Here is a 22,978-nt window from a genome sequence, read left to right as displayed (position 1 = left end):
CCTCCCAGGAAAACTTTCAAGCAACTAGAGTAAAACGTTCTCAGAACATCCTTGCAACCTAAAAATATACGTTCCCAGAAAGTACATTTATGGATTAATTCCCAGAACCAATGGCAAACCAGAAACGTGAATTCCCACAACTTCCAAGGAACCAAATGTGTTAGCTGGGAGACTTGGAGGGGACAAGTGAATATTGACCACAACTTTTCTCCAACCCTGAGCACTCGCTGGAGGGGAACTGTTAGCCATATCCTCCTCAATTTCCTCCACCTTAACAGAAACCACACTAGGGTATTTTCTCAATTACATTTGCTTACCTCATGCGTCCTCCCTCTTACTTTTGAAAAATGTAAAATGTAAAATGTAATCGAGGAAAGGCGGCGAGCAGAGGAAATGTGAAAGAAAATGTGCTTGTGTATGAAATGAGACCCTCCTTCACTCAGCATGACAATGGTAGTCAGCTTGAACGTGACCTCACAACATGGTTGAGAAGAATCTCCTCCCTCTCATAGCTCAATGTGAAACGTGTCAGGTAAATCAAAACCTGACACTCAAACAATACGCCCAGCTTGCTGAGTAACCACAACCTCCTCAACTGTGGAAAATAACATCTCAGATAAAAGAACAAAATACTCACTGACAATCTCTGACTTCAAGAGATCACTTGGGGGAACCAACTCCTTTTTCAGACCACAAATAGAACCTATTGGCCCAGTGTCACTCAACCCCAAAAATAATGTCTCCCTTAAATTAACACCCGAATCAACCTCCTCCTCAACCTGCAGAGGGCACACTACATCACATATCTTTGCCCAGAAGGTCTCAGTTAGAGACACAAGAATCACCACCTTCACTAGCGAGAAACATTTCCTTGGAACCACTGTTTAGTTTGGCAAAGAATGTTTCCCCCAAGTCCCGACACAAATCATCCTACTCCCTATCTGGTTTGCTATTAGCACTCATCAGACCCTGAGTAACAACACACACTGGGGATACCACAAAACGCTCCTTGAGAGACTCCGCCCATTGACCTACAAATGGGGGCGTTTCAGCCAACAGTGTTTTGTGACTTGTCACTGGGGTTACCCAAACCTGATCACTTAGGGAAACTAGCTCATCACTCTGACCACAGGTGGAAACTGGTTTCGTAACACGACTGTCTGACTGACTGGCAACACTAACTTTCTTCCCTTTATGCTCTATGCATTCATCTTCTGTTTTAAAAGTGCCATTCCCTGTTCTAACTTGGCTATTTACAACAAGTATTCTTCCTCTTGACTGCTATCCACCAGAACCGGCGGCAACAACTCACTCCACTTCACCCAATAGCATTACAACATTTAACTTTTTCAACTCCTCTGCTATTTCATCCTTTTTGCCGCCTGATCTAACTGATCCTTCTTTACGTTGAGAAAACCCCAACTATCTTCTACCTCAGCACAAAACACTGTTGGCTGAAACGTCCCCATAGTAAAAATCAGTAAGCCAAACCGAACCAATAAATCAACTGACAAAAGTCAGTTAGCCACTAGCTAACTAATACATGCACTTGCTCCAAGCCCCAGAGATAACCACTCCTACCGGGCAAAAAACAAACCAGCACGCCATGTACAAAAGCTACAAACCATAGCAAAAGTTAGCCACTAGCCTACTGCTAACACAAACAATCACGAGCGGGAGACCTATGAGGCAGCGCACAATTGGTGCAGCATGGTCTGTGTTAGGGGAGGGTTTGGCCTGATGGGATTTCCTTGTCCCATCACGCTCTAGCGACTCCTTGTGGCAGGCCGGGCGCCTGCATCAGACCTGCCTAATTCTCACTCGAAACATAGTTTTTGTGTTTAATAGGCTAAATTACACATTCTGTTGTGTAATTTGTAGTCTTTGACATTTCAGATTTACATATACTATCCACTAAGTAGTTTTTAAAATAACTTACATTTAAACTACAGTATACAGTGCCTTGCGAAAGTATTCGGCCCCCTTGAACTTTGCGACCTTTTGCCACATTTCAGGCTTCAAACATAAAGATATAAAACTGTATTTTTTTGTGAAGAATCAACAATAAGTGGGACACAATCATGAAGTGGAACGACATTTATTGGAAATGTCTAACTTTTTTAACAAATCAAAAACTGAAAAATTGGCCGTGCAAAATTATTCAGCCCCTTTACTTTCAGTGCAGCAAACTCTCTCCAGAAGTTCAGTGAGGATCTCTGAATGATCCAATGTTGACCTAAATGACTAATGATGATAAATACAATCCACCTGTGTGTAATCAAGTCTCCGTATAAATGCACCTGCACTGTGATAGTCTCAGAGGTCCGTTAAAAGCGCAGAGAACATCATGAAGAACAAGGAACACACCAGGCAGGTCCGAGATACTGTTGTGAAGAAGTTTAATGACGGATATGGATACAAAAAGATTTCCCAAGCTTTAAACATCCCAAGGAGCACTGTGCAAGCGATAATATTGAAATGGAAGGAGTATCAGACCACTGCAAATCTACCAAGACCTGGCCGTCCCTCTAAACTTTCAGCTCATACAAGGAGAAGACTGATCAGAGATGCAGCCAAGAGGCCCATGATCACTCTGGATGAACTGCAGAGATCTACAGCTGAGGTGGGAGACTCTGTCCATAGGACAACAATCAGTCGTATATTGCACAAATCTGGCCTTTATGGAAGAGTGGCAAGAAGAAAGCCATTTCTTAAAGATATCCATAAAAAGTGTTGTTTAAAGTTTGCCACAAGCCACCTGGGAGACACACCAAACATGTGGAAGAAGGTGCTCTGGTCAGATGAAACCAAAATTGAACTTTTTGGCAACAATGCAAAACGTTATGTTTGGCGTAAAAGCAACACAGCTCATCACCCTGAACACACCATCCCCACTGTCAAACATGGTGGTGGCAGCATCATGGTTTGGGCCTGTTTTTCTTCAGCAGGGACAGGGAAGATGGTTAAAATTGATGGGAAGATGGATGGAGCCAAATACAGGACCATTCTGGAAGAAAACCTGATGGAGTCTGCAAAAGACCTGAGACTGGGACGGAGATTTGTCTTCCAACAAGACAATGATCCAAAACATAAAGCAAAATCTACAATGGAATGGTTCAAAAATAAACATATCCAGGTGTTAGAATGGCCAAGTCAAAGTCCAGACCTGAATCCAATCGAGAATCTGTGGAAAGAACTGAAAACTGCTGTTCACAAATGCTCTCCATCCAACCTCACTGAGCTCGAGCTGTTTTGCAAGGAGGAATGGGAAAACATTTCAGTCTCTCGATGTGCAAAACTGATAGAGACATACCCCAAGCGACTTACAGCTGTAATCGCAGCAAAAGGTGGCCCTACAAAGTATTAACTTAAGGGGGCTGAATAATTTTGCACGCCCAATTTTTCAGTTTTTGATTTGTTAAAAAAGTTTGAAATATCCAATAAATGTCGTTCCTTCATGATTGTGTCCCACTTGTTGTTGATTCTTCACAAAAAAATACAGTTTTATATCTTTATGTTTGAAGCCTGAAATGTGGCAAAAGGTCGCAAAGTTCAAGGGGGCCGAATACTTTCGCAAGGCACTGTAGCTAAACTTCTTCCAGTGTGAAGTAATTGGAAGCTTGGTGAACTATATTTTCTGAGTAGCTTCCCCAACACGGATTGTTATTTGTTCAGATGGTGATGAAACATACATATGTATAGAAAGGAAAAATACAGAAGGCATGGACAAACTAAAGACTCAAAAACAAAAAATGACCACCAAAAAAAAAACAGCAGCCTCATGGCTATGCCAGCTGAGATGCTGATTTGCCTAACTGCATGCTAACAGTGAGGGATTAGATTATCTGGCCACGGTTAACCCCAGTGGGAGCAGTACAGTGCGTGTGTAAAATCACTAGGGAAGCCAAGCCGCTCAAAAACAGCAACGTTACAACATATGTGTTGTGATAATTGTTTGCTCTATAAATCCTGCTAGTTCATATTCCTTGCGACCGTGATATGTAGGCCTAAAGGCCTTGACAATAAGAAGACACAGTGGCAGAATAAATTCAACCTTTATTTCATCACAAAACAGTAGAGCAACCTCTGTCCAGTGAAGTCCACAAAGCATAATGCATGTAACAAACAGCTACATGACCTACAGCATGGTCAAGCAAGTTAATGTTTCCAACATTTTCCAACTACTAAAAAGCTATTGATTTAGAACCACTGAGAATGATTCCAGCATCAGTTCAACTTCAACATTTCAACATCATCAAATCACCTATGCTTAGTCTAATACAGTGACAACTAAAAGATACCAAAAACAATTTAGTTCAATCAATGTAAGCTAAATATTATGTGGCTGTCGATGGTTCTTGTCACACCCTGATCTGTTTTACCTGTCTTTGTGCTTGTCTCCACCCCCCTCCAGGTGTCGCCCATCTTCCCCATTATCCCCAGTGTATTTATACCTGTGTTTTCTGTTTGTCTGTTGCCAGTTCGTCTTGTCTTGTCAAGCCTACTAGCGTTTTTGCCCTACTGAGCCTGCCTGCCGTTCTGTACCTTTCAGACTCTGCTCTGGATTACTGACCTCCGCCTGCCCTTGACCTGTTGTTTGCCTGCCCCCTGTTTTTGTGATAAACTATTTTGTTTTTTTACTGTCTGCATCTGAGTCTTCTCCTGAGCCGTGATAGTTCGGATTTCTCTGTGTGTGTGTGGTGTGTGTATGTGTGCGTTCGTTCGTGGAAGTAGAAAAAACTTGTTGACTCACCCTACTTGTAGAGAAACGCCAATGCCACCCTCTCTCTCTTTCATGTTGATTAAACAGTCTATGACTCGGTCATACAGTACACACTTTTATTTTTTGTTGTCCTAGGCTACCTGGCTAAAATGCTTGCTCGCTAGTTTAACTTCCTTTTATGGGCAACGTTAGCTAGTTAACATTAGCCTTCTACATCTAGCTACGAATTGAATTTCCATCCTCTCAGGCTAGGGGCACAATGTAAGAATTTATGGTTGGATCAGAATCCCCGTTATAATCATTGGCCAGTACTGAGAATTAAGTAAAACCACAAGTCTAAATCTAAGTTCCTATCTCCTTCAAGGGATAATTTAGGAAACTACCAATTTTAGCTGGCTAGCCACTGGTGGACAACAACACAAGATGCTACAATTCGAGTTGTTTCTGTCTACGACATGTTGCTCTCGTCTCGATGTGATGTGATTGGAGTGAAGCCAAATCCAAACTTTCTTTCGGTGCGCCAGGACCATTCACTGCTGAGCACGCTCGGTTTAGCACAATGCTGATTGGCTATTATTTTATATTTTTTTATCAAGGGAGGCCAAATGCTCACTGGCTTCTCTTGCATTCAATGCTATGGGCGGCAACAATGTCATACTCTTTTTGACCAGACAGCATCAGATAGATGGCCTACACATACAGAGACAGGGAGGCACTATTTCACTCGCTCAGGTGCTTCCTCCTGTGAGATACATTCAGCCTCTTGCAAATTGAAGGAAAATTATGAAACACAGAGACACGAAAGATGAATTATTTAATATATACATTTTTTGGTAGCACTTTATCACCTTGTCATAATATGTCATAACAGCTGACATAACTTGTCATAACCTGTCATAATATGGTTATAAAACTGTCATGACCCATATATTTACACATGGATTACAGGCAACACCCAAATTAAATTCTGGGAAAAAAGTCAAACTTGATTGGAAAATTACTGAGGATAATAGCGGACGATATTGCCACTCCTATTTGCCACATCTTCAATTTAAGTCTAGAAAGAGTGTGCCCTCAGGCTTGGAGGGAAGCAAACGTTGTGTTTGACCAGAAAAAAAATGTGTTTGACCAGATACAATGCTATTTTACAGTAAACAAATTGACAACAATCTTTCAGCATAAACTTTCAGCATATAGAGAAGGACATTCAACAGGCACAGAACTTACACAAATGACTGATGATTGGCTGAGAGAAATTGATGATAAAAGATTGTGGGGGCTGTTTTGTTAGACTTCATTGTGGCCTTTGACATTATCGATCATAGTATGCTGCTGGCAAAACTTATGTGATGGCTTTACACCCCCTGCTATATTGTGGATAAAGAGTTACCTGTCTAACAAAACACAGAGGGTGTTCTTTAATGGAAGCCTCTCCAACATAATCCAGGTAGAATCAGGAATTATCCAAGTCAGCTGTCTAGGCCCATGACTTTTTTCAATCTTTACTAATGAATTGCCACTGGTTTTGATGAAAGCCAGAGTGTCTATGTATGCAGATGACTCAACACTATACATGTCAGCTACTACAGCAACTGAAATGACTGCAACACTTAACAAAGAGTTTCAGAGTGGGTGGCAAGGAATAAGTTAGTCTTAAATATTTCAAAAACTAAAATAATTATATTTGGGACAAATCATTCAATAAACCCTAAACCTCAACGAAATATTGTAATAAATAATGTGGAAATTGAGCAAGTTGAGGTGATTAAACTGCTTGGAGTTACCCTGGATTGTAAACTGTCATGGTCAAAACATATTGATACAACAGTAGCTTAGATAGGGAGAAGTATGCCCATGATAAGGTGCTACTCTACCTTCTAGTGTCACGTTCTGACCTTTATTTCCTTTGTTTTGTCATTATTTAGTATGGTCAGGGCATGAGTTGGGGTGGGCAGTCTATGTTTGCAGCCATGCTGCTGTTCCAGTTTCAACTGACCTGAGCCCTAGGACCATGCCCCAGGACCACCTGACATGATGACTCCTTGCTGTCCCCAGTCCACCTGGCCATGTTGCTGCTCCAGTTTCAACTTCCACCTGACTGTGCTGCTGCTCCAGTTTCAACTGTTCTGCCTTATTATTATTCGACCATGCTGGTCATTTATGAACATTTGAACATCCTGGCCATGTTCTGTTATAATCTCCACCCGGCACAGCCAGAAGAGGACTGGCCACCCCACATAGCCTGGTTCCTCTCTAGGTTTCTTCCTAGGTTTTGGCCTTTCTAGGGAGTTTTTCCTAGCCACCGTGCTTCTACACCTGCATTGCTTGCTGTTTGGGGTTTTAGGCTGGGTTTCTGTACAGCACTTTGAGATATCAGCTGATGTACGAAGGGCTATATAAATAAATTTGATTTGATTTGATTTGATTGGTTTGTTTTTCTATGATTTGGGGATTTCTATGTTTCGGCCTAGTATGGTTCTCAATCAGAGGCAGGTGTCATTAGTTGTCTCTGATTGAGAATCATACGTAGGTAGCCTGGGTTTCACTGTGTGTTTGTGGGTGTTTGTTTCCGTGTCTGTGCTTTTCACCACACGGTACTGTTTTGGGTTTCGTTCATTCCACGTTTATTGTTTTTGTATTCAGTTGTTCATGTGTACTATTTCTTATTAAAAGAACCATGGACACTTACCATGCCGCCTATTGGTCCTCCGATCCTTTTCACCTCTCCTCTTCGGAAGAAGAAGAAATCCCTTACATCTAGACAGCACTGTTGACAAGGCAGGTCCTATAGGCCCTAGTTTTGTTGCACCTGGACTACTGTTCAGTCGTGTGGTCAAGTGCCACAAAAAAGGACTTAGGGAAATTGCAATTTGTTCAGAAAAGGGCAGCACGGGTGGCCCTTGGATGTACACAGAGAGCTCATATTAATAATATCCATGTCAATCTCTCCTGGCTCAAAGTGGAGGAGAGATTGACTTCATCACTGCTTGTATTTATGAGAGGTATTGACATGTTGAATGCACCGAGCTGTCTGTTTGAACTACTGGCGCACAGCTCGGACACCCATGCATACACCACAACATGCCACAATACTTCTCTTCACATTCCCCAAGTCCAGAACAGATTATGGAAGGCGCACAGTACTAAATAGAGCTATGACTACATGGAACTCTTTTCCACATCAAGTTACTCATGCAAGCAGTAAAATTAGATTTTTTAAAAACAGATTAAAAAAACACCTTATGGAACAGCGGGGACTGTAAAGCAACACAAATGTAGACACACACACACACGATAGCATACGCACTATACACACACATCGATTTTGTACTGTATATACATGGTAGAGGTGGAGTAGGGGCCTGATGGCACAAAATCTGTGAATGTATTGTAATGTTTTTAAAATGGTATAAACTGCATTAATTTTGCTGGACCCAAGGAAGAGTAGCTGCTGGATCCATAATAAATACAAAATACAAATACAAATGTTACAGGCAAAATCCTCATCGAACTAAGGCTAGAGTTGCAACTTTCAAGGAGCAGGACAATAATCCGGATGCTTCTAAGAAATCCCGCTATGCCCTCAGACGAACCATCAAGCAAGCAAAGTGTCAATACAGGATTGAGATTGAATTGAATCCTACGACAACGACTCTGACACTCGTCGGATGTGGCAGGGCTTGAAAACTATTTCGGACTACAGAGGGAAACCCAGATGCGAGCTGCCCAGTGACGTGAGCCTACCAGACAAGCTAAATGATTACCGCCCCGTAGCACTCACATTGGTAGCCATGACATGCTTGGAAAGCTGGTCATAGCTCAAATCAACAGCATCCTCCCGGATACCCTAGACCCACTCCAATTCGCATACCACCCCAACAGATCCACAGACGATGCAATCTCAATTGCATTCCACACGGCCCTTTCCCACCTGGACAAAAGGAACATCTATGTGAGAACGCTATTCATTGACTACAGCTCAGCATTCAAGACCATAGTGCCCACGAAGCTCATCACTAAGCTAAGGACCCTGGGACTAAACACCTCCCTCGGTAACTGGATCTTGGACTTCCTGACGGGCCGACTCCAGGTGGTAAGGGTAGGCAACAACACATCTGCCATGCTGATCCTCAACACTGGGGCCCTTGAGGGGTGTGTACTTAGTCCCCTCCTGTACTCCTTGTTCACTCACGACTGCGTGGCCAAACACAATTCCAACACCATCATTAAGTTTGCTGACGACACAACAATGGTAGGCCTGATCACCGACAATGACGAGACAGCCTATAGGGAGAAGATCAGAGACCTGCAAAAGTGATTGCTTTTGATAAAAAACATTATATCTGCCTACCCAAAGAAAACTAGTTAGAAAATTCAAACATACATTTTATGGAAAAGTTGTTGTATGTTTTCTGGACAATGCACCATGCCGTTTTGTTGGTAACATGACCAAGTGGCGCAGATTACTTTTCACTTTGAGAAGGGCACTCCTCCCTCACCACTTTTGCCAATTCATGTCACGGGCCATAGACCTGTGCACCGCGGCTTAGGTTAATAGAACTCCCTCACTAAACTACACCCCCCATATCATAACAGTTAGCGTTTGGCAACCAGGCAAACTAAACCATGGAATTACTGTTCCACCTTGTCACTAGACTGCATACAGGGCAAGGAAACCAATATGTAATTTTATAATTTGGATGAACCACATTTTTTTGACCTGTTGATGTGACATTTTAGAAGTGTTTAGATTTATTTTAAGTCCTCTTCCTGGACTGCTAGTTCTACTAGTTAACCTTTTCTTTATAACTATGCACACAACACCAGCACCCCATCAACTTTGAAAAGGGTCATACTCAAGAATAAGTTTGCATTCAGTGCATTGGGCAATATTTCACTCGGACCAGTGGAAGCTTCTGAGGGGAGGACGGCTCATAATAATGGATGGAAAGGAGTGAACGAAAGGGCATCAAACACATGGAACCCATGTGTTTGATGTATTTGATACATTTACGCTCATTCCGCTCCATCCATTACCATGAGCCTGTCCTCCCCAATTAAGGTGTCACCAACCCCCTGTGACTCTGACATAATTCATTCTGCCGTAGACTTCCGTAGACTAGGCCTACAGACCCTAATCTGGCCTTTGGTGAAGTCACTTGAAGTTCTGTAGGCCTACTGTGCTCTCAAGATCCAGACCACGGTTAAAAAGATATACCTGAGACCCAGCTCATCTTTATTCACACCCAAGCACAGTGCAAGACTTTCCTTTTGTGCATGTGTTAACAGGTTTTGTTTCAATATTTGCATTCTAGGCCATTGCAATACAACACGGACATGTCTGATAAGCGCTAACCAAGACATACACTGTTTATAAAACATATCCAGTTATAAAACACATGAATATGACTCCAATTCAACGTTTCCAGTGTCAGACTGACGGATGTTGGTTTTCCTAGTTCTCTAGTGTACAAATAATAATGGAAGCACTTTCAGAAGAAGGCCATTGGGTGGTGGTGCTGTCGCTACAAAACATCCTTGTTTCTTTCTGTACATGCCCTCCCTGTCTTGCCTCCCAGGTGTTGGAGTGAGTAGAGAAATGAACCTCACTTTTACCCTTGATATTGCCAGCACTGTTGCTCACAATACAATGGCACATAGGCCTTTTCATGTGGGCAGATCTGCAGTGCCAATCGGGGGCATTTGAGGGCTGTCTTCCAGACACTTGGCTTTTCATCATGCCTGTCTTCTCACGGTCTCAGGGTGAGACCAGGGTAGCTCAGCTGTTGCCATTATGGGGGTGGAGTACAGAGGCCCAGCCAGCCAACCCGGCCCAGAATTTCCCCTCTCTTTTTGTCATGGCAAGACCTTGTCCACTTACTAACTTACTACAAAACAGTGTCCTCTGTGTGCCTGTGAGACAGGTGTGCGTGCACTGACAATAGAGGCTAATGTGAGCAAGCAAAAAGATGTCATGGTGTCAATGGAAAGAGCAATGAGAACATAATGTCTCTACGACAGGGTTGGTTGCGAGAATAGATCTATGAGTTCATTTTCCATGACTTGCTACTCTATTCATAACCCAATTTTCAAGTGTGAGTTGGTTCCATTTCAAAAGAGAGTAAATTGTGAACGTGTTATTAACAGTGGCTTGCTTGCATTTTTCCTATTTTGTTGCCTTGACCTGGAATTATAATGGATTTTTTTGGGGGGGGGGGTTGTGTCATTTGATTTACACAACATGCCTACCACTTTGAAGATGCAAAATATATATTTTTTTGTCAAACAACAAGAAATAAGACAAAAAAAAACAGAAAACTTGATCGTGCATAACCATTCACCCCCCAAAGTCAATACTTTGTCGAGCCACCTTTTGCAGCAATTACAGCTGCAAGTCTCTTGGGATATGTCTCTATAAGCTTGGCACATATAGCCACTGGGATTGTTGTCCATTCTTCAAGGTAAAACTGCTCCAGCTCCTTCAAGTTGGATGGGTTCTGCTGGTGTACAGCAATCTTTAACCATACTACAGATTCTCAATTGGATTGAGGTCTGGGATTTGACTAGGCCATTCCAAGACATTTTACATTTTTCCCCTTAAACCACTCAAGTATTGCTTTAGCAGTATGCTTAGGGTCATTGTCCTGCTGGAAGGTGCACCTCCATCCCAGTCTCAAATCTCTGGAAGACTGAAACAGGTTTCCCTCAAGAATTTCCCTGTATTTAGCACCATTCATCATTCCTTCAATTCTGACCAGTTTCCCAGTCCCTGCCGATGAAAAACATCCCCACAGCATGATGCTGCTACCACCATGCTTCATTTTTGTCTCATCTGACCAGAGAACCTTCTCCCATATGTTTGGGGAGTCTCCCACATGCCTTTTGGCATTTGCTTATTTTTTTATTTAAGCAATGGCTTTTTTCTGACCACTCTTCCATAAAGCCCAGCTCTGTGGAGTGTACGGCTTATAGTGGTCCTATGGACAGATACTCCGATCTCCGTTGTGGAGCTTTGCAGCTCTTTCAGGGCTATCTTTGGTCTCTTTGTTGCCTCTCTGATTAATGCCCTCCTTGCCTGGTCTGTGTGTTTTGGTGGGCGGCCCTCTCTAGGCAGGTTTGTTGTGGTGCCATATTCTTTCCATTTTTTAACAACAGATTTAATGGTGTTCCGTGGGATGTTCAAAGCTTCTGATATTTTTTTATAACCCAACCCTGATCTGTACTTCTCCACAACTTTGTCCCTGACCTGTTTTGAGAGCTCCTTGGTCTTCATATTGCCGCTTGCTTGGTTGTGCCCCTTGCTTCATGATGTTGCAAAATCTGGGGCCTTTCAGAACAGGTTTGTATATACTGAGATCATTTGACACTTAGATTGCACACAGGTGGACTTTATTTAACTAATTATGTGACTTCTTAAGGTAATTGGTTGCACAAGATCTTATTTAGGGGCTTCATAGCAAAGGAGGTGAATACATATGCACGCACCACTTTTCAGTTTAAATATATATATATTTTTTTAAACAATATTTTTATTTGATTTCACTTCACCAATTTAGACTATTTTGTGCATGTCCATTACATGAAATCCAAATAAAAATCAACTGTCAGTCGATGACACCATCGATGACGTGGCACGCAACCATTGGTTGATGCATGCAACATCTGAGTAGGGTAGCGCAACCAATTCCTGTGGACTGGGGACTGCAGATGTATATACGCTATGCAAGTAACGCGGCAAGTAGCCTTGTCATTTTTGCATTTTCTGTACCTTTTTTTAATGGTCTTCAATGGGCAAAAACGTAGTGCATTGTTCTTCAGCGGAAAACGTAATGAAAGGCATCTGGTAGAAGTAAATTCATCCACAAACGCAAATATAATGTTTTACATATCTTATATGACCGCGTCTTCATGAATTTCATATAATCATCAAGCCCATTCAAAAGACCAAGGACATGAACACGGAAGTATGTCGTAAGAAAGAGCCTTTTGCACATGAACTAAATCTGGTGCAATGCAGCACTTCTCAATTCTGAAACGTATGTTTTTGTTGTACATTGCCCCTGTCCAAATAAACGTATTAGATCAAATAAAATACATTCAGGCTGAAGGTTTCCAAGGGACGGGATAGGGATATTCTCTAGGTCTGCTAAAGACAATTCAGTTCACACTATTGTGATTGTAGTTTGTTGTGCATTCCACGTAGGCCTATATTTATGTGACAGGAATTCCAAAAATGTGGCCCCCCAACAATATTTCAAATTCACTTCCTCAGATTCACAGTCATATATCCAGGGTCAACCATGTCTGCCTCTTCCCCAATAGAGAGGGCAGCGCCTGGGACTCAGTGAGGGAGCAGCAGGGGAGAAAGTGGGTCTGTGGTTGGTGGAGGACCACACAGCGAAGCCTCCTCAAAATGCTTTCTCACTACGGGAACCTTAATTTGTGGTTTTGCCCTGCCAAATGCCTAGGGAAGAAAGCCTTTCAGCATATTTTGGTTTCGCAGGCAACCACCGTAGTCTTCACTTGTAAAGGAGTGCTGTGTTTTGTCTGCAATATGTTTTTCTTCCAAATGGTTGTGGTTTGACTGTTGTAATTATGCAGGACTGAGCCAAATCAATCTAATATTTGTCTAACTTGGCCTTTCATTTTCTTTTGTACCTTTCCTCATACAGTGGGGCAAAAAAGTATTTAGTCAGCCACCAATTGTGCAAGTTCTCTCACTTAAAAAGATGAGAGAGGCCTGTAATTTTCATCATAGGTACACTTTAACTATGACAGACAAAATGAGGGAAAAAAATCCAGAAAATCACATTGTAGTGTTTTTAATGAATATATTTGCAAATTATGGTGGAAAATAAGTATTTGGTCAATAACAAAAATTTATCTCAATACTTTGTTATATACCCTTTGTTGGCAATGACAGAGGTCAAACGTTTTCTGTAAGTCTTTTCTGTAAGTCTAAGGTTTTCACACACTGTTGCTGGTATTTTGGCCCATTCCTCCATGCAGATCTCCTCTAGAGCAGTGATGTTTTGGGACTGTTGCTGGGCAACATGGACTTTCAACTCCCTCCAAAGATTTTCTATGGGGTTGAGATCTGGAGACTGGCTAGGCCACTCCAGGACCTTGAAATGTGTTTGGGATCATTGTCATGCTGAAAGACCCAGCCACGTTTCATCTTCAATGCCCTTGCTGATGGAAGGAGGTTTTCACTCAAAATCTCACGATACATGGCCCCATTCATTCTTTCCTTTACACGGATCAGTCGTCCTGGTCCCTTTGAAGAAAAACAGCCCCAAAGCATGATGTTTCCACCCCCATGCTTCACAGTAGGTATGGTGTTCTTTGGATGCAACTCAGCATTCTTTGTCCTCCAAACACGGCGAGTTGAGTTATTACTCACAAAAAGTTATATTTTGGTTTCATCTGACCATATGACATTCTCCCAATCTTCTTCTGGATCATCCAAATGCTCTCTAGCAAACTTCAGACAGGCCTGGACATGTACTGGCTTAAGCAGAGGGACACGTCTGGCACTGCAGAATTTGAGTCCCTGGCGGCGTAGTGTGTTACTGATGGTAGGCTTTGTTACTTTGGTCCCAGCTCTCTGCAGGTCAATCACTAGGTCCCCCCGTGTGGTTCTGGGTGTTTTTTGCTCACCGTTCTTGTGATCATTTTGACCCCACGGGGTGAGATCTTGCGTGGAGATTATCAGTGGTCTTGTATGTCTTCCATTTCCTAATAATTGCTCCCACAGTTGATTTCTTCAAACCAAGCTGCTTACCTATTGCAGATTCAGTCTTCCCAGCCTGGTGCAGGTCTACAATTTTGTTTCTGGTGTCCTTTGACAGCTCTTTGGTCTTTGCCATAGTGGAGTTTGGAGTGTGACTGTTTGAGGTTGTGGACAGGTGTCTTTTATACTGATAACAAGTTCAAACAGGTGCCATTAATACAGGTAACAAGTAGAGGACAGAGGAGCCTCTTAAAGAAGAAGTTACAGGTCTGTGAGAGCCAAAAACCTTGCTTGTTTGTAGGTGACCAAATACTTATTTTCCACCATAATTTGCAAATAAATTCATTAAAAATCCTACAATGTGATTTTCTGTATTTCTTTTCTCACTTTGTCTTTCATAGTTGACGTGTACCTATTATGAAAATTACAGGCCTCTCTCATCTTTTTAAGTGGGAGAACTTGCACAATTGATGGCTGACTAAATATGTTTTTGCCCCACTTTATCTCAGTTTTACTTTTGAGACCAAGATCAAGAGTATCACTATTTATTTCAGGGGACATGTCCACTCTGCCATTTTTTATACAATTAAGCCTATATATGTATCCCCATTAAAATGGGGTACTAATATGTTCAAAAAGGTATCTCTTTCTTTAGTGACCAACTAATAATAATATCTATTTGCCTTATATATTGAATTTTGTCTGCATGATTTCAACAGGATAAATTGCAAGCTGGAGTTGGTCAAATCTAAATGTTTTAAGATCAGGTTTAGGCCTAAAGCTTTTATCAAAAACAAACATGATGATTTCAGTTGTTAGCATCACAAGTGTTTGTAATTAGAACGTATCTGTTTTTGACAGATGATGCTGCTAACTAATTTTGGCAGTGGCACTGGAAAATCTTAAAGATCACAACAAGTGAAAAACATTGGCTATACACTGAGTGTACAAAACATTAGGAACACCTGCTGTTTCCATGACAGACTGGCCAGGTGAATCCAGGTGATAAACTATGTTCCCTTTTGATGTCACTTGTTAAATCCACTTCAGTCAGTGTAGATGAAGGGGAAGAGACAGGTTGAAAAAGGATTTTAAAGCCTTAAGACAATTGAGACATGGATTGTGTATGTATGCTATTCAGAGGGTGAATGGGCAAGACAAAATGCCTTTGAATGGGGTATGGTAGTATGTGCCAGGCGCACCGGCTTGAGTCTGTCAAGAACTGCAATGCTGCTGGGAATTTTCACTCTTAACAGTTTCCCGTGTGTATCAAGAATGGTCCACCACCCAAAGGACGTCCAGCCAACTTGACACAACTGTGCGAAGCATTGGAGTCGACTTAGGCCAGCCTCCCTGTGGAACGCTGTCGAGACCTTGTAGAGTCAACGCCCCCGACAAATGGAGGCTGTTCTGAGAGCAAAAAGGGATGCAACTCAATATTAGGAAGGTGTTCCTAATGTTTGTACACTCAGTGTAAATTCTTCTGCTGTAGGTAGCCTACTGGTATAAACCCAGCACTGCATACATAAGTGATTGTCTTCAAAAGTGACTGGGATTTCCCAAGTAATAGGCTACTGTTGACTCCCTAGTTGAAAAAATGGAAAGCACACTTATTTAAAATTAAAAAATACTAGCTAAGACTACTGGGCACTGAGCTCGTTTTGTTTTTATTGTGAGACACTGATTCAAGTAAATTATTTAGTATTTTCCTGACTGCTTATGGGCAATTCCACGATAACGGAATTACACTTTGTGCCAAACAAAAAATATTGATTTCAAAGTTTAACAAACCATACAACTCAATGCACAAGGACTACTTTGAACAATTTCCAATGCAAAATTGAAAAAAAAATGTGGTGGAAGAACTGTGCAGATGCTAAAATTAGAAAATCAATTATGGTCAAATGTCCCTCAGGTTTTTATGTGACCACGTTTTCCAAAGACTCTGTTAAATATCTCCTCCAAATGAATATTCCTAGATTCCTGCAGAAACAGTGGGGAGTCAGCTATGATATGACACCTTGAGGTAATTGAACTACAATAAGTGAAGTGGATTTACATCCTGTAACGCAATTACGGTAACAGAATTACATCATGGGTCCTTGATCTGTACTGCACAGAAATGCTTAATGGATATGAATGTCATTCTCCTCATGTGTCACAAGTTTGGACATCACAGGGTGGCACAGCAGAGCACAGTAGAGTACAGTGCAGGACAATAAAGCACAGCAGAGCAGAGTAGAGTATGGTAGGGCAGATTAGAGCTCAGCAGAGTACAGTACAGGAGATTATTGTTCAGTACAGCAGAGAACAGTAAAATATACTGTACTGTACTGTACTATACTATACTCTACTCTACTTTACTTTACTCTACTTTATTGTACTGCACTACTGTATTGTATTGGACAGTACACTACTGTGCTCTACTCACTGTACTGTACTGTAATGTACTGTATTGTGTTATGTGCTGTGTGGTACTGTACTATACCACACTCTATTCACTGTACAGTACTGTGCTGTACTGTACTCAGTGCTATGCTGTATTGCACTGTATTGTGCTGTACCCAACTGTGATCTACTTACTGTACTGTACTGTACTATCCAAACCTGTGAAATATACGTCTATGATACAGTAGGTTCAGATTTAGTCCGGTCTGTCTGTTGATGTTAACTTTAAGGCCAGGGTGGGCTGACCAAATTTGAACTACTTTTCAATGTCCATGGACGTCCGGTGTCAGTCAGTGCTCAGTGGGTGAGGATGCTGGTTAAAGTACATTGAAAAAGAGGGGGCTCATGGGTAGGTGTCACTAAGAGCTGGGAGAGGTGACAATATCTGGAGAGTGAGAAAGGCAGAAAGAGAGAGAGAGAAAGAGGGAGGAAGAGAGGGAGGAGTTGTCCAGACTATTTTACACTCTTGGTTTGACAACGAGATGATAGAAAGAGAAAGAAAACAGTGGAAGAGAGGACAGTAGCAGGTGATCCAACTGTAGTTTGTGGCCATTATTATTTGACATTGTAGCCGAGTCAGTTGCAGTAATTCCGTTAATGATTTTTTGGTAAGTCCTACGAGTTTTAATCACTTAATGATTTAAATCAGTAAAAACACAAACTAATTGATAGGTCAACCTTTACTTGTTACTTCTGTGAACTTTCATTAACCTCCCTCCTCATGAGGGAGAGGAAATTAGAACATACAGTTGGAGTCGGAAGTTTACATACACCTTAGCCAAAAAATTTAAACTCATTTTTTCACAATTCCTGACATTTAATCCAAGTAAAAATTCCTTGTCTTAGGTCAGTTAGGATCACCACTTTATTTTAAGAATGTGAAATGTCAGAATAATAGTAAAGAGAATGATTTCATCACATTCCCAGTGGGTCAGAAGTTTACATACACTCAATTAGTATTTGGTAGCATTGCCTTTAAATTGTTTAACTTGGGTCAAACTTTTCAGGTAGCCTTCCACGAGCTTCCCACAATAAGTTGGGTGAATTTTGGCCCATTCCTCCTGACAGAGCTGGTGTAACTGAATCAGGTTTGTAGGCCTCCTTGCTCCCACATGCTTTTTAAGTTCTGTCCTCAAATGTTCTATAGGATTGAGGTCAGGGCTTTGTGATGGACACTCAAATACCTTGACTTTGTTGTCCTTAAGCCATTTTGCCACAACTTTGGAAGTATGCTTGGTGTCATTGTCCATTTGGAAGACCCATTTGCCACCAAGCTTTAACTTCCTGACTGATGTCTTGAGATGTCACTTCAATATATCCACATAATTGTCCTGCCTCATGATGCCATCTATTTTTGTGAAGTGCACCAGTCCCTCCTGCAGCAAAGCACCCCCACAACATGATGCTGCCAACCCCGTGCTTCACAGTTGGGATGGTGTTCTTTGGCTTGCAAGCCTCCCCCTTTTTCCTCCAAACATAACAATGGTCATTATGGCCAAACAGTTCTATTTTTGTTTCATCAGACCAGAGGACATTTCTCCAAAAGTACCATCTTTGTCCCCATGTGCAGTTGCAAACTCATATCTAGGAGACAGAACCCGTCTTCTTCCTGAACAGTATGATGACTGCGTGGTCCCATGGTGTTTATACTTGCGTACTATTGTTTGTACAGATGTACGTGGTACATTCAGGCGTTTGGAAATTGCTCCCAAGGATGAACCAGACTGGTGGAGGTCTACAATTTATTTTCTGAGATCTTGGCTGATTTCTTTTGATTTTCCCATGATGTCAAGCAAAGAGGCACTGAGATTGAAGGTAGGCCTTGAAATACGTCCACAGGTACACCTCCAATTGACACAAATTATGTCATTTCGCCTATCAAAATCTTCTAAAGCCATGACATCATTTTCTGGAATTGTCCAAGCTGTTTAAAGGCACAGTCAACTTAGTGTATGTAAACTTCTGACCCACTGGAATTGTGATACAGTGAAATAATCTGTCTGTAAACAATTGTTTGAAAAATTGCTTGTGTCATGCACAAAGTAGATGTCCTCACTGACTTGATAAAACTATCGTTTGTTAACAAGAGTGTTTGAAAAACAAATTTTTATGTCTCTATGATGACTCTATGTAAACTTCCGACTTCAACTGTATCTTAAAGATTTGTGTGTTTTTGGTAATGGAATTACAAGACACAAGGCAATAGTGTTATTTCATAAACTTACATAAGGTAAACAATTTCTCCAAAACTAAATATAAGTGTTGATATTCATTAACAGGGGTCTTTGCTTCAACATTACTGTGCTCTAATGTAGTTCTAATACATTTTAAGACTTTCTGCTAGATGTTTTCTAAGACTTCTTATCCATCTGTTTATTCAGAAATCAAAGCCTTTAACATCTTGCCTACTTTTTATGATGGAAAAAGGTTGAAAGATGTATCTATGCTAAAATATTGACTCTTGGCTTTCATTTGACATCACATGATGGTGCTCATGTGTCGAAATGGAAATGCCCTTATCCAAAACAGCTCCAACCAAACAGGTCTGTGCAATACAAGTAACGGTGATTTAACGTTGTCATTACTTTTGGTTTCTGACATAGCTGTGTTTATTTTTAAAGTGAAATATTCAGCTTTAATTAGTTACAATTACTGCGGTCGTTACATCCAAACGTGCTGTAAGGCCAGAACAGAACGGCTATATTTATAGACACGAAAAGGCGCCAACATTCCTCTTTACAATGCGGTTCATGTAAAAGTCCACCAAGTCAAGTTTATACATAGGGGGTAGGCTATGTTTCTTTGTGGAACATAGCGTGTTCTTTTACACAGTCTTGCAAACAACTTTCATCAATACTATGGGTCAGTTATTGGGGTTCTAATTAACCAAACCAGGCTGAATAAGGAAAACTATCGCAATGCTTGAATTTCACAATGCTTACATTTGAAAAACAAGTCAATGCTTGGTCCTCCACAGAACTAGCACGCAAGAGTATGATTAGATAGACAGTAGGGAAGGAACCGAACAGAGGTCTCAACAGTATTGTATGCTATGTGACTCCTATATCTTCCTAGCCTGTAGAGTTTGGCTGATTTCCTAATTCCCACCCCAAGACCAAATTTAGCACATCCAGCAACAAAACACTGATTGTCTTGATTGCTTCCAAATGGAACCAATGACAGTGAGTCAGTCAGTCGCACCCTCCACATACAGAGCATTCGGAAAGTATTCAGACCTCTTGACTTTTTACACGTTTTGTTACGTTGCAGCCTTTTTATAAAATGGATTACGTCGTTTTTCCCCCTCATCAATCGACACACAATACAACATAATGACAAAGTAAATTTTTTCATTTTTGGAAATCTATTGAAAATAAAAAAACAGAATATCACATTTACATAAGTATTCAGACCCTTTGCTTTGAGATTAGAAATTGAGCTCAGGTGCATCCTGTTTCCATTGATCATCCTTGAGATGTTTCAACAACTTAATTGAAGTCCACCTGGGGTAAACTCAATTGATTGGACATGATTTAGAAAGGCACACACCAAGCTATATAAGGTCCCACAGTTGACAGTGCATGTCAGAGCAAAAACCAAGCCATGAGGTCAAAGCAATTGTCCGTAGAGCTCCGAGAAAGGATTGTGTCGAGACACAGATCTGGGGAAGGGTACCAAAAGCATTCTGCAGCATTGAAGGTCCCGAGAGCTTAGTGGCCTCCATCATTCGTAAATGGAAGAAGTTCGGAACCACCAAGACTCTTCCTAGAGCTGGCCGCCCGGCCAAACTGAGCAATTGGGGGAGAAGGGCCTTGGTCAAGGAGGTGACCAAGAACCCTATGGTCACTCTGACAGAGCTGCAGAGTTCCTCTGTGGAGATTGGAAAATCTTCCAGAAGGAAAACCATCTCTGCAGCACTCTACCAATCAGGCCTTTATGCTAGAGTGGCCAGATGGAAGCCACTCCTCAGTAAAAGGCACATGACAGTCCTCTTGGAATTTGCCAAAAGGCACCTAAAGGACTCTGACCATGAGAAACAAGATTCTCTGGTCTGATGAAACCAAGATTGAACTTTGGCCTGAATGCCAAGCGTCACGTCTGGAGGAAACTTTGCACCATCCCTACAGTGAAGCATAGTGGTGGCAGCATTATGCTGTGGGAATATCTTTCAGCGGCAGGGACTGGAGGACTAGTCAGGATCGAGGAAAATATGAATGGGGCAAAGTACAGAGAGATCCTTGATGAAAACCTGCTCCAGAGCGCTCAGGACCTCAGACTCGGGTAAAAGTTCACCTTCCAATAGGACAATGACCATAAGCACACAGCCAAGACAACACAGAAGTGGCTTCAGGACAAATCTCTGAATATCCTTGAGTGGCCCAGCCAGTGCCCTGACTTGAATCCGATCGAATATCTCTGGAGAGACCTGAAAATAGCTGTGCAGCGACGCTCCCCATCCAACCTGACAGAGGTTGAGAAGATCTGCAGAGAAGAATGGGAGAAACTCCCCAAAAATAGGTTGCCCAAGCTTGTAGCATCATACCCAAGAAGACTCAAGGCTGTAATCGCTGCCAAAGGTGCTTCAGCAAAGTACTAAGTAAAGCGTCTGAATACTTATGTAAATGTGATATTATACAAAAATTGAAAACCTGCTTTTGCTTTGACATTATGCTTTGACAGTATGTAGATTGATGAGGGGGAAAAAACTATTTAATCAATTTTAGAATAAGGCTGAAACATAACAAAATTAGGAAAAAGTCAAGGGGTCTGAATACTTTCCGAATACACTGTATATCCCCAGTCAGTTGATCTACAGACAAGGTGATTAAGACAGAGCACAGGGGCAGGTGATGATGTCTGACAGGTCGGGTTAGGGGGAAACAACTGCATGGCATCCAGTCAAATATACATATTTCATTTTTTCATCTTGTCTATAAGCCAAGATGCCACAAGGACGGACGTGAGAGCAGAGCAATCACTATTTCCCTGCAGGATTTGAAATAACAAAATAACAAGCTGCAGTCGATGCTTGAAATAGTCTTTGTAAAGCTAGTATATAAATTGGGGATTATGTATGTTATAATATATATGTCATTTAGCAGACACTTTTATCCAAAGCAACTTACAGTCATGCGCGCATACATTTTATGTATGGGTGGTCCCAGGAATCAATCCCACTACCCTGGCGTTTCAAGCCCCATGCTCTACCAACTGAGCTCCAAAGGACCACTGGTGCCTCATTCTGCATGAGCCTCATTCTCAATTTATGACAACTTTTTCTAAAATGTATTTTTCAATCAAATATTATCCCTCAATCAATTGCTTAATCAAAACATGTGTATCAACAATGTTTATCAATATTACTCACTGCATCATGAATAGAAATACCAAAATGCCACAGGCAGTGCTAAATTATTTTATTTTGTTTGGGTAAAATCTATTAATTTTCAAACTGTATGTGGGAGAAAAGTTATTCCTGTCATATATACACAGTCATCTGAAAGTAAGATTTTTAAAAAGTTTATAAATGCTCATTTTCGACATACCACGACCTGGTTTCAGTAGGCGAGATCCTGCAGACATCCTCCCATCGTCCGGTCTTACAGGTCCATAAGAGCGGTCGCATCCATATGTTGGGGTTCTTCCTCATCGCTTCCTAGCTGTCTAAAGAGTGACAGTTCAGATGTGTGGACAGCCTGTTACAACTTGAGATAACACAGGGCGTATATCTTACACCCGCCCTTCAGGGAAAACACACTCACAAACACAAACAAATACGAATTTGCACACACACACACACACGCACACACGCACGCATACAAACACACACACACATGCACACACACACGCACACACGCCACGCCACGCACCCACACACACACCCTCGTCGATGTCTTCCCCATATCATCCTATTGTGACAGGAGACTGGGCCCCAGCAAGGACAGCAAGGCCCCCAAGAGTTACTGTCTATTACACCCGCTGTAGGCTACATATGACCATGGGAAACGTTGAAGTAGCGTCTTCAGCTTAGGTCATCAACCATGGATGTGTTATTCATGTAGCTGAGTCATTCA

The 22,978-nt window shown here is 41.6% G+C and overlaps 1 protein-coding gene across 1 annotated transcript in view; it reads right to left on the bottom strand.

The window, feature by feature from the left end:
* LOC109871730 (ADP-ribosylation factor 1) overlaps positions 1-22,591 on the bottom strand; it is a 31,958-nt gene extending 9,367 nt beyond the window's left edge. Inside the window, exon 1 of the mRNA XM_031807351.1 lies at positions 22,451-22,591. Within this exon, the coding sequence (XP_031663211.1) occupies positions 22,451-22,554 (104 nt within the window). The 5' untranslated portion in view covers positions 22,555-22,591. The remainder of the gene's footprint in view (positions 1-22,450) is intronic.
* Positions 22,592-22,978: the final 387 nt, after the last annotated feature.

Source organism: Oncorhynchus kisutch, linkage group LG27 (genome assembly GCF_002021735.2).
Source record: "Oncorhynchus kisutch isolate 150728-3 linkage group LG27, Okis_V2, whole genome shotgun sequence".
Taxonomy (NCBI): Eukaryota; Metazoa; Chordata; class Actinopteri; order Salmoniformes; family Salmonidae; genus Oncorhynchus; species Oncorhynchus kisutch.
This window is presented reverse-complemented; position numbering and strand designations above follow the sequence as displayed.